Source organism: Enhydra lutris, unplaced genomic scaffold (assembly GCF_002288905.1).
Source record: "Enhydra lutris kenyoni isolate GAN:26980312 unplaced genomic scaffold, ASM228890v2 scaffoldscaffold1, whole genome shotgun sequence".
NCBI lineage: Eukaryota > Metazoa > Chordata > Mammalia > Carnivora > Mustelidae > Enhydra > Enhydra lutris.
Genome location: NW_019154085.1, coordinates 29386831 through 29397306, shown reverse-complemented (window position 1 = coordinate 29397306; position 10476 = coordinate 29386831). Strand labels below are relative to the sequence as shown.

Sequence of the window (10476 nt, the reverse complement as noted above, 5' to 3'; positions counted from 1 at the left end):
TCCCATACTTGTGGTTGAGTCATAACTTAGCCTGGTCCTTGCTGTGGGGCAGGCTAGTGGACAGCGGGTCCCTGCCTGGGAAAGGCCAGTGGTAGAGCCACAAGAGGCGAGGCCAGAAGAATGAATTTCTTGGGACTCAACAGTGTACTTGGGGAGTGCAGCCTGGTCAAACGGGGGACTTCTGCTGTCAACTGGGAAGCCTTGTGACCTCTGGGTGTTTGGGCAATAAAGGGGGCTATGTCACCCACTGGTCCCATAGGGTCCCCTTTGGGGCCACCCCGTAAAGAAAGAACACGGGAACGCAGTACACCACCAAGCTCTCAAAACATTTTTATTTATTGACTTCCAGTGTTTCTCTCTCGGTCTGAGCTCAGCCCAGCTGGCTTTGATAGGTCTCTAGGATGCCGTGTCACAGGGCTGGCAACACCCTGTTTCCACCACTCCCCTCCCTGGCCACGGGGCTCCCCAGGCAGGGAGGAGGAGAGGCAGCTTATTTGTGGTGTTGGAGAAGAAGAATGGGCAGCAGGGTTAGAGGCCAATGAAGCCATACAAGCAGCAACATGCCCAGAGGACCCATCACACACCAACCCCGGCCACGCGCATGCGTGCGTGTTCTCACGCTCACACGCACACACGCACACACTCTCTCACACTGGTGGCCTCCCCTTCCAAGCTCTCTGCCCGCCCACGCCTGTCAGTCGCCTCCTGGGGCCACGCCCTGCTCATCCGTCCCATCGGATCCGACTGCGCAGAGGAAAAGAGCCTCTCCCAGATGCTGCAGGGTTTTCATTTGTACACTCTAAGCCAGGGGCTAGCAAGCTGTGTCAGGGGAACTGAAGCTTGGTCCACTACCCCTTCATCCACATTCTTGCCACCCCCGCCAGAGTCCAATCAGATGACAAGATCTCCCCTTCTCACAGCGAGTGACAAGCCAACCTGGGCTGGAACTACATGTCCCAATATGCACAGCTCCACAACCACTCACCGCTTCCCCTAGCATGATCTATCAGAAATGAGGCAGGGTGTGTTGCATTCTGGGACTTGTAGTCCCCAAGAGACAGCACCAAACACCCAGGGAAGAGTTCGCAGGCTAAGACTAAGGATGCCTCCCACCCGGCCCCCACCCACCACCCAGGCCCAGCTCTGCGCTTAGCATGGGTGAGGGAGAGGAATGGTGGGTCCCCTCCCAGCGCACAGGGGAGGGCGCTGTCCTGTTGGAACTGTGCAGCGGCTCTGGATCCCGGACATCCAGCTCAGAACACATCTGAGGAGAGAGCGGGGGCGGGGTGATAGGAGACAGGGTCAGCAGCAAGCCGTGGAGGACGGAGCTGAGCATGCAGACCTGGGCTAGCCCTGTGGCCTCTCCCTGAGCCCTGATGCATGGTGAAGTAGGATGGGGTCCGGTCCCCTCCTTAGCCTCCCTCCTGGGGCACCCTGGCCTTATCCCACCTCTCCAGGGATAGCCAGCCTCACCTCTGCCTAGTCCCGAGGCCTGGGGCAGGCTGAGGCAGCAAGAGGAAGGGAGGAGGAGTGGGCTCCGGTTCCGAATCTGGATGAGAGGCTCCCGCCCCACCCAGCTAGCCTCCCCAGAAGACCTTATGGCCCTACCGGCCACAGCATCTTCCTGGTCCCACTGAGGCTTTCTCAGGGAAGGAAGGAGGGAGTCCTAGCCAGATGGCAGTGAAAGCAAGCGATGCGGCCCGCAGGGAAGTGCAGAGAGAAGAGAGCGAGGGAGGAGCAGCAGCACCAGAAGGGAAGCAACAGAGATGTCAGAGCTCAACGCTGCACAGAAACCAGGGTGGGGTATCTGCAGCTGGACAAGGAGCACGGGAGACTCCCTGCTGTAGCTGCCGACTCCGGCCCAGAGAACCCCAGGCCAAGTCCTCCTTCCTTGATGTCATCAGCAACACAGGTGGCCACAGACCTGGGCACAAAAGGCCTGACCCAAACCACTAATGCCCCTCAGAAACTCCCCATCTAGTAGGAATAAGTGCATCCTGGCTCCTGGGAGGCCCTCCCACTGCCCGGAGGCCCCCCGTTGGCTCCCCACCCTGGGCTTCGCCAGGGACCTATCAGCTGTGGCTGAGCAGAGCAAATCCCGAGTCCACACTGGAGTGCGAGTGGACATGGGAGGGAAACCCGTGGGGGGGGGGCACTGAGGTGGAGAAGAGCTCCTACAGCTCAGGCCCTGCCCCTCTGCTCCTGACAGTGAGCAGGACCCCCGGTCACCCTCAATCAGGGTGGTCTGGGCCTGGTGATCAGAGGATGAGGCAGCGAGAGGCCTTCTCCTCTGGGGATGGGCTAGGCTTGGCCGCATCCCCCCTTGCAGCCTCAGGGGTCCCCCCCGTGCTGGGATCTCGGTCCTGGGCCTTGGGCCGCCCCTGCCGTCGACGCTGTGCCCCCCGCCCACCTGCGGGTTTCTTCCCAGCCGCCTCCATCTCGGACAGGCTGTAGGCCATGGCGAGCTGTATGTCCTCGTCATCCTCAGAGAGGTCGCTGTCAGAGGGGCGGGAGGCAGGAGTCTGCCGGACCCGTGTGCCCCCGGACCTTGAGGCGACAGCCTGTTGCTGCTCTCGACGGCTCAGCTCCAAGCCCAGCGCCAGGTCATCCAGGACACCTGCAGGAGTCATGGCCACCATAACACCCTCCAACCCAGGCCAGAGGAATCCTGCCAGGCTGTCTCATGCAGGGGCGACTTGGACCACTTACAGCCCCTCCTCTGGAACTGGCACGCACGCATTCCGGCAGCTGGCACGGTGCTCGTGCGTGTGGGCAGGTACCCAGCTCCAGCAGGTACAAGCCATCTCCTTCAGCAAGTCACTCAACCTCCCTAAGCCTCCCTGTCCTCGTCTATAGAATGGAGGTAGTGAGAGCACCTACGCTGTCAAACTATTCCCACAACTAAAGAAGACAGCTCAGGAAGCACACTCGGCGTGCAGTGCTCTGAGAGGCGGCAGGCACGGAAGGGCGTCCTTCTGTGATCCTTCCAGGAAGGTCAGGTCCTTTCTGACCATCCCACTTGGTGGGACGCTGGGGGAAGGCTTCTAGCCCAGGAATCCTGCGTCCTGAGGGTCACTCCTCGCTTCTCCTCTTCCTAAGTGGGACAAAGCCTTGGGCCTGGGGCTACTTGGGCGTTTGGGCCATTTAACCCTGCTGAGGTAATAATTCTCCTCATGTGGAGAACAGGATGGCTACCAAAACCCTGCCCTCCCCCCGCCTGCTTCCGCATGGAGCCCATGTTCTGTGCACAAGTGCTTTCAAAACAGTCCATGCTCTGCAAACGCCAGGCACCCACTAAGGGCCTGTGGCCACCATTCCTCCCCTGCCCCAAAGGAATTGAGAGAGGACAGTGTTGCGGCGGGGGGGGCGGCGGCTGGGGCCTGGTGCTGGGGCTTCCTGCCAGGGACTGGGTGGCAGAGCCACTCCTCACCATTGATTGTGACTGACTTCAGTTGTCCGTCTTCTTCCACTTCCACCCGCTCCTGCCCGTTCTCCATGATTCTGTGGGGGATGGCACAGTTCACTCAGCGAGCCACGCACGAACCCCGCAGGTGCCTGTCCGCACTCTGGGATAGCCATGGCGAACGGGACAGATTCTGCCCACAGGCAGCTGACCTAGTCGTAGGCCACTCCCCCTCTACCCCTCACCCCCGCACCCCTGCCCCCGGGATGATCCCAAAGGGGCCCTCACCTGCGTGTCGTGATGCGGCGTCCTTGGACAAAGGTGGTGGATGTAGAAACAGAGCGAAAAGCACCAGCCCCAGGACTGAAGGAGAAAGAGGAGGAGGAGAAATCTGGCATGGAGACAAGGGAGGAAGCAGAGAGGTGGTCAGAGGGAAGACGGCGCTGGTATGCTGCAGTCACGAGGGGGCCGGGAACCACTGTGGGGGTCTCCCCGCAGAGATGCCTGAAGACAGGTCTCCAGACACTCAGGAGAGAAGGCTTGGAAAAGGAACGAGTCAGGATGAGGGGTTCCAGGACCCAGAGCTTGCAAAAACACTAACGGACAGCACATACCAGAGTGCCCAGGGAAGGAGGAAGAGAAGGTGAAGAAGGGGCCCGAGTGTCGGGAACCCCGGCTCTGAAGCTCGGAGAAGGGGCCCAGGTCATCTGCAACAAACACGCAGATTAAAAATCATTGGGCAAAGAGTGCTGTTCCCCCCAAAATGTGTGCACCCTGCCTTTCAGCCTTGAAATAGAGCCTACTAAGCATGTCTGATTTTTTTCCTTTTTTGATCGTGGACTTGTTTACAAATTAAATTTCTTTTTAATATTAGGTATGAAAAAGATCCCTGGCAAATTCCCTCCACAGGAGACAATGAAGGAGGGAAGGGAAAAGAGAAAGGGGGGGTTGGTTAGCTCCTTTGGCACAGGCAGGTAAGCATGGCATGAAATCAGGCCCACCCGGTCAGGAAGCCCAACTCTCCCGTTGGCTGGGTGACTCTAAGCAAGTTACCTGCAAGAACGTTTGTGCTCTCATCTGTAAGTGGGGAGAAAACTGTCCACCTCACAGGGCTCACAGTCTTCGCTGCGAACATGCTATCTGTCATGTGTGATGTCACTGTGATGGTCACACGGTGCCCTGAGTCCTGCTTTCACAGCTGCTATTGTGCAAGCCTAACAATATACCATTGTTGCCCTCGTTTCATAAAGCGAGTCTCTGTGGGTTCAGGCCTGTGCAGGTTCTGTCCTCACTGTCCCTAGACCTACCCCCACAAAATCTTCTGTCTGCGGAATTCTGCTGCCCTCTCGGCCTCCTCCCTCAGGGGCTCCCGGCTGATGGAGGGCAGGGCCTGGAGCGGGAGTTGGAGCTGGTCAGAGGCCTCCCAAGCCCACTCACCAAAGAGCTCCGCAAAAGGGTCTCCACTCCCAAAGAACTCCCGGAAGACCTCCTCGGGGCTGCGGAAGGTGAAGGTGAAGCCCGGCCCACCACCACCAGGTTCTGCGCGGGATGGGCCAGTTCCTGGAGTAGAGGCAGGAGGAAAAAGGGGCTCAGGGCGTGCATCTTGCCCTGAGCCAGGGGACTCCAGCGAAGGCACGGCCTGGAGCCTTAGGAAAACATCCACAGCACTACCCTGCCCTCCCCCTCTCCTCTGTGACCCACTTCCCTCCCTGGGCACCCCCCACCCCCACCCCACCGCTCCACCTACCAGCCCCAGTCAGCCCCTCCCGGCCATAGCGGTCGTAGATCTCTCGCTTGTGCTCTGGAAAAAAAGACCCAATCATTTCTCCCTCCCTCTGGGATGATGGCCTCCCCTTCTAGGCTAGGACCCTCAGAGGATTGCCCAGTGACGGAGGCTTGGCGGGGGGCAGCAGGGTGCACAGGGGACATGGGCCATAGGTTTCAGCAGTGCCAGCTCTTTGCAGTGTGGTTCCCTCTCATCTGTAGAATGGGCACAATCACAGCACTGACCTCGCAGGGTCATTGCCAGGATTAAATAAGACAATCCACGGAAACTGCTTAGCATGGTGCCTGATAACCCAGTAAAGTGCTCAGCGAATATCAGCTAATTGTTACTATGCTATTAATCAGGACTTAGCCTCCATGTTGCCTCCGCAGAGAGGCCTTCTGTGATCATTGTAACAAGAGGGGTGCCCGTACTCCCCAACAACAACACCCAGAGGCTCCCCCGCAGAATAGTGGTGGTTATGTATTTCCTTGGTTAATGCTGGGCTTCTGGGGACAAGAGGCAATAAACCCATGATGACAAGGACAGTGTCTGTTTGTCCTCCGTTGTTCCCAGCACTCAGCAAGGGCCCAGCACCATCAACACTTAATGAATATTTTTTGAATGAATGAATAAATAAATAAATGACAGACCTGGAGTCGGTTAAGCGTCTGACTCTTGATTTTGGCTCGGGTCACGATCTCAGGGTCCTGAGACGGAGCCCAGCATAGGGCTCGACGCCCAGTGTGGAGTCTGCTTGAGACTTTTTCCCCCTCCTTCCCCCTCCCCCCTGCTCCTCCCCCTCACTCACACTCTCTCTTTCCCTCTAAAATAAATAAATAAAATCTTAAAAAAAAACCAAACCAAAACCAACAACAGACCCGGATTTGTATTCCAGCTCTGTGTGACCTTGAGCAAACCACCCCATCTCTCTCAGCCTGTTTCCTTGCCTATAAAGTGGGGATGATAAATTCTGCCTGGCAGGATGGCTGTCAGACCCTTGGGGATTACACCCACCGATGCATGGCACAAAGAAGGCTCGGCACACATGTAGGTTACCGGGCCTGCTCCCATCCCCTTGTCAAGACCCATGCTGCAACTACCATACCAGATCCCAGGGCGCAGACACTGAGCGCAGGGATTAGGGAAAGAGTAAGAGGGTGCTTTGCACATAGTAGGTGCTCACTTGAACTGAAGCAAAAAAAAAAAGAAAAAGAAAGTTGCAGAGCCCCCTGTCAGAGGGGGCACTTAACTGCTGGGTTAGAAACACGCATGGAGGGGACAGGAGGTGGCAGCATGTCTTTGGGAAGGAGTAGGATGGGGCATGAAATGGGGGCGATAGGCGCTGCCCTGCCCTGCCCCCCCCTTACTGTCTGACAGCACTTCATAGGCCTCCGCCACCTCCTTGAACTTTCTCTCAGCAAATTCTTTATTATCCGGGTTCTTGTCTGGGTGCCACTGAAGAGCCTTCCGCCGATACCTGCAGGAAGTAGGACAAGTGGGCAGGTCGGAAGACATGAGAAAGCACCTCTTGCCAAGAAACAGAAAGACCTACTTGCCCATTTCTTTCCCCATTCAGATCCCCTTCTGTCCCAGGTGCTAGGGCTGCCTCTGCTGCCCAGCTTTAATGGAGTCCCTCTCTCTCCCCTCTGCGGCCAGTGCTAAGACGACTTGTAGCAGCAGAAAACAAGGGCAGGAGACAGCCCTCGCCCTAACCCCTCTGGAGCTCACAGGGGCTGCAAAAATTGGAAATCTGTGTGTCCATGGCATACAGGGCTCTGGACCCTCCTGGTCACAGGGCCTGGACATTTTTGCAGGCATCCTGAGAAAGCCCACACCTAGGGGCTGACGCTTGAGGCAGGAGTGATGGGGAAGGGGGGGTGTGATCCACTGGAGAAGGACCCACAGTGCAGCTCCCAGCAAAACTTCTTCATGCTAGGGGCCTTCTCCTACTCTTCCAGGGGTCTTCTTCCCTCCTATGGAGGGAGCCCCCAATCCTAAGGACCTAGGTCTCTCAGCGAGGCCTCTGAAGGACCCCATGGTGGTGATGGGGAGGGGTTGGGGGGGTGAGAGGTTTTCTGATGCGCAACGGAGGCACTTACGCCTTCTTGATGTCATCAGCGGACGCACTTCGCGGCACGTCTAGGATGTCGTAGTAGGATGCCATGGCAACTCGTCAGGAGTCAGATGGGCCTTCGTGGGGCTGCAGGAGAGGAGGAGGAGTCAGGCAGGAAGAATCCAGGGTCCCCTCCCTGGGCCTGGAGACCCCCACCCCCCGGAGGGAGCGGGAGGCGCTCCCAGGAGGAAGCGGCGCCCACTGGGTTCTGGTTGGGACCAGGAACGAGGTTCCCTCCGGCAGCCTTATCTGGCCCCCGCAGGCCGGTGCCGCGGGCTATCTCGGCGCCTGGGGCCCGGGGAGCCCTATCGCAGCCCCGAGACTCCAGCAGCCCTGCCCAGGGCCTCCCAGCCTGACCGGGGCCCCCCGCCCGCACCTCCTCGGTCGGGAGTCCCTGGCCTCCTGCAGCGCCCCGCCCCTGCCCCCCGCCGGAACCGTCTGGCACCGGCCGCCCCGGCTCGCGGCTGCTGCGTAGGACGCGCCGGGCCCAGCTGTGCGCGCAAGCGTGCGTCAGCGGCACGGAAACTACTAGAGACCCAGACGAGGCCGACCGGGCCTGTCACCCAGCGGGGAGGAGGTTGGGGGACGGCTGCAGGGGCTGCCGGGAGATGGGGGCGGAGCCGGCTATTTTGGGCTTGCTCCCGGGCGACGTCATCCCCAGACGGGACCTGGGAGACGGCTGCCGGCTGCGTCCTGGCGTGACGCACTCGCGGGCCAACGAGCCGCCCGGCCCCCGGTCCCTCTGTCCTTTCCCTATAACAGGCTCGGTGACTGACGGCTACTCACTCCGGAAAAAATCCCCCATATCAAGGACTCACAGACAAACCCTCTGGGTCTAAATCCTCCCCCTTCAGATCTTTGCTCCCGCCCCAGGTCCTGAAAAGAGGCTGTCCTAACTTCCCTGAGTAGGTCAGACCTGCCTGTCAGCGTCTCGTGACACCATCACGCTCGTCGGAGGGGCAAATCTGCCCTTACCTGCTCGATTCTTTGATGGACATTCACCTCCTCCATTAGAATGTAAATTCCACAGGACAGAAATTGTGTCTTTTTTTTTTTTTTTTTTTTGCCCTTGAGTATTTAGGGCAGTTGTGGGGTTCAAAAATAGCTGTTGGATTGTTGACAGTTTTGACACATGTAGGGAAGGTGGGGTTAAAGGATAAAAGGAAAACAAACAAAAAAAAAAAGGGGGGGGAAGGAAATTCCCCAGATTCAAGGTTTTTTGGCTTTTTGCTTTTGTGGGATCCATCCCCCTCCCAGAGTGATCCCAAATATATCTTACCTCAAAATGATTCCTGGGTTCAGGCCTCATGAGACAGAGAACTTTCCAGAATTGGCTCCTGCTTGATATCCTTCAGGCTAATCCATAAGTATTCCCTGAACATCTACATAGTAGATGCAGTCAGGATGTAAAATGAAGAGTATGACCCAGTCCCTGGCTTCACAGAGCTCCAGTGTGTTAAGATTCCAGCCCAACAAGATAGCCCAGTGGGAAATTCCAAGGTTTTAAAAACAGACAGACCTGGCTTTGCAACCTGGCACTATTGTGTGACTTGGCAAAACCTCTAAGAACTCAGTTTTTCCTACCTAAATACAGGTAATGACTAGGGCTGTTTGAAAGTCAAACGAGGTGTGGTACATGGTTCATCTGGGTCTTAGTACGTACCTCTCTGGCATCATGACTGGCCCAAGCAGTCATGCTTATGTGAGTCCAGAAGAGTGTTTTCTGCTGGGTGGCCCAGAAATGCTTCACCAAAGAGAAGGGCTTAAGCCAGACAAGAGGAAAGAAGGTGACATGCATTTGCCCACTTTCCCTGGCTGCCCACAGTTTGAACCTTCCGAATACTTTTGGGGAATTCCCCATGTGTAGGCCTTGATGGGAGGCAGGCCACCCCCTGTCACAAAGCCCTGACACATGCTCTCCCAGACTTGTCGGCTCTAGGGGTATGTGGTCATTAACTTTGCCAGTTGAAAGCTCCAACTGGGACTTTGAATGTGGAGCAAGTCACAGAGAAGCTGGGGCAGATGAGAATTCGTTTCTGCGGTAATTGTGACAGCGGAGCCAGCAGCAGCCTCTAGTGTCTGGAGGAGGAAATGTCGGTCTCAGAGCCTAGGTGGGAAGAACCCTCATTGCAGCCCCCTGTTCTGTAGGGAACTGGGCGGGGTCTTTTAGGCAGGCTGTCCTGTGCCCTGACCTTGACTATGGTGCTGGATGCTTGGCTTCCCTTGCTGCCTACCTGTTCACGGAATCTTATCTGACAACCCTTGTATTAATTCTGTGTGCTACCCAGTGTCTCTCCAATGTGTGTGTGTGTGTGTGCAGGGAGGTGGGGAGGGGGGTGTCTTTTTCCTTTATTTTAATTTGCCAGAGCTAATTTCTGCTGTTTACAGCGAGAGTCCTGACTGGCCTTAGTATAAGAGGAAGGAATAGGTTAGGTCATTCCAAAATCTTCCAAATCTCTTTCTTCTTACTTCTCCTATCTCAACAGATGTTTGTCTAGCACCTACTGTGTATGTGATATTATATTAAGAATTGGGAAAACAAAGGGGTTTAAGTTCCAGTCCTTGTACTCAAGGTGGTAAAAATCCAGTTGGGACATTAACAAATGACAACCAAGGGAAATTATGTCAAACACATGTAGCAATCAAAGGGTAATTTCATTTGTTCACAAGAAAAGTCAAACACTGCAATTTTTTAAATGGGCAAAAGGCACAGACAAGAGTTTATAGAAGAGAAACTATTGATTTTTAAACATATGAAAAGATCCTCGACCTTATTCATAGCAAGAGAGTTACAAGGAAAGTGGCAATAAAATACTTTGTTTCATTTATCAGATGATGGACAAAGATCAAAATGTTTTATACACTGGGTGGGCAAGGCTCTGGGCACAGGCATGCTAGTACATTGGTAGTGGGAGAGCAATACTGTGCGTATCAAAGTTAAAAGTGCAGAGCCTTTGACCCAGCGGTTCTGATTCTGAGAGTTTATGGTTATACATATGGGCAAAGAAGTATGTACAAGGGTTCCAGAATTTGTATCCAAAGCAAAGAATTGGAAACAACCTAAATTCTCACCAGTAGCAGCCTAGTGAAACAAGCAAGGGAACGCTGCCTGGGGGAATAGTGCATTGTTACATTGTTACCAAAAAGAAGGAGGCACGTCTTTATGGACTATTAAGGACCATCTTCAGGGTT

General features: G+C 55.7%; 1 protein-coding gene across 3 annotated transcripts; it reads right to left on the bottom strand.

Annotated features, from left to right (window-relative positions):
* Nucleotides 1-318: 318 nt before the first annotated feature.
* On the bottom strand, nucleotides 319-7837 carry LOC111144839 (DnaJ heat shock protein family (Hsp40) member B2). 3 transcript variants are annotated; one of them, XM_022499384.1, is made up of 10 exons: nucleotides 7661-7837; nucleotides 7271-7371; nucleotides 6539-6648; nucleotides 5151-5204; nucleotides 4841-4963; nucleotides 4018-4110; nucleotides 3692-3794; nucleotides 3431-3501; nucleotides 2411-2617; nucleotides 319-1264 (listed from the first exon to the last, which is right to left on the bottom strand). In XM_022499384.1, exons 2-10 carry the CDS (start codon nucleotides 7333-7335, stop codon nucleotides 1254-1256), a joined length of 837 nt encoding a protein of 278 aa, XP_022355092.1. In that variant the 5' UTR covers nucleotides 7336-7371; nucleotides 7661-7837; the 3' UTR covers nucleotides 319-1253. The 3 variants fall into 3 exon arrangements, with proteins under 3 accessions (XP_022355092.1, XP_022355074.1, XP_022355084.1); XM_022499366.1 differs by lacking the exon at nucleotides 319-1264 and having other exon boundaries at nucleotides 2085-2617; XM_022499376.1 differs by lacking the exons at nucleotides 319-1264; nucleotides 4018-4110 and having other exon boundaries at nucleotides 2085-2617.
* Between the last annotated feature and the right edge of the window lie 2639 nt (nucleotides 7838-10476).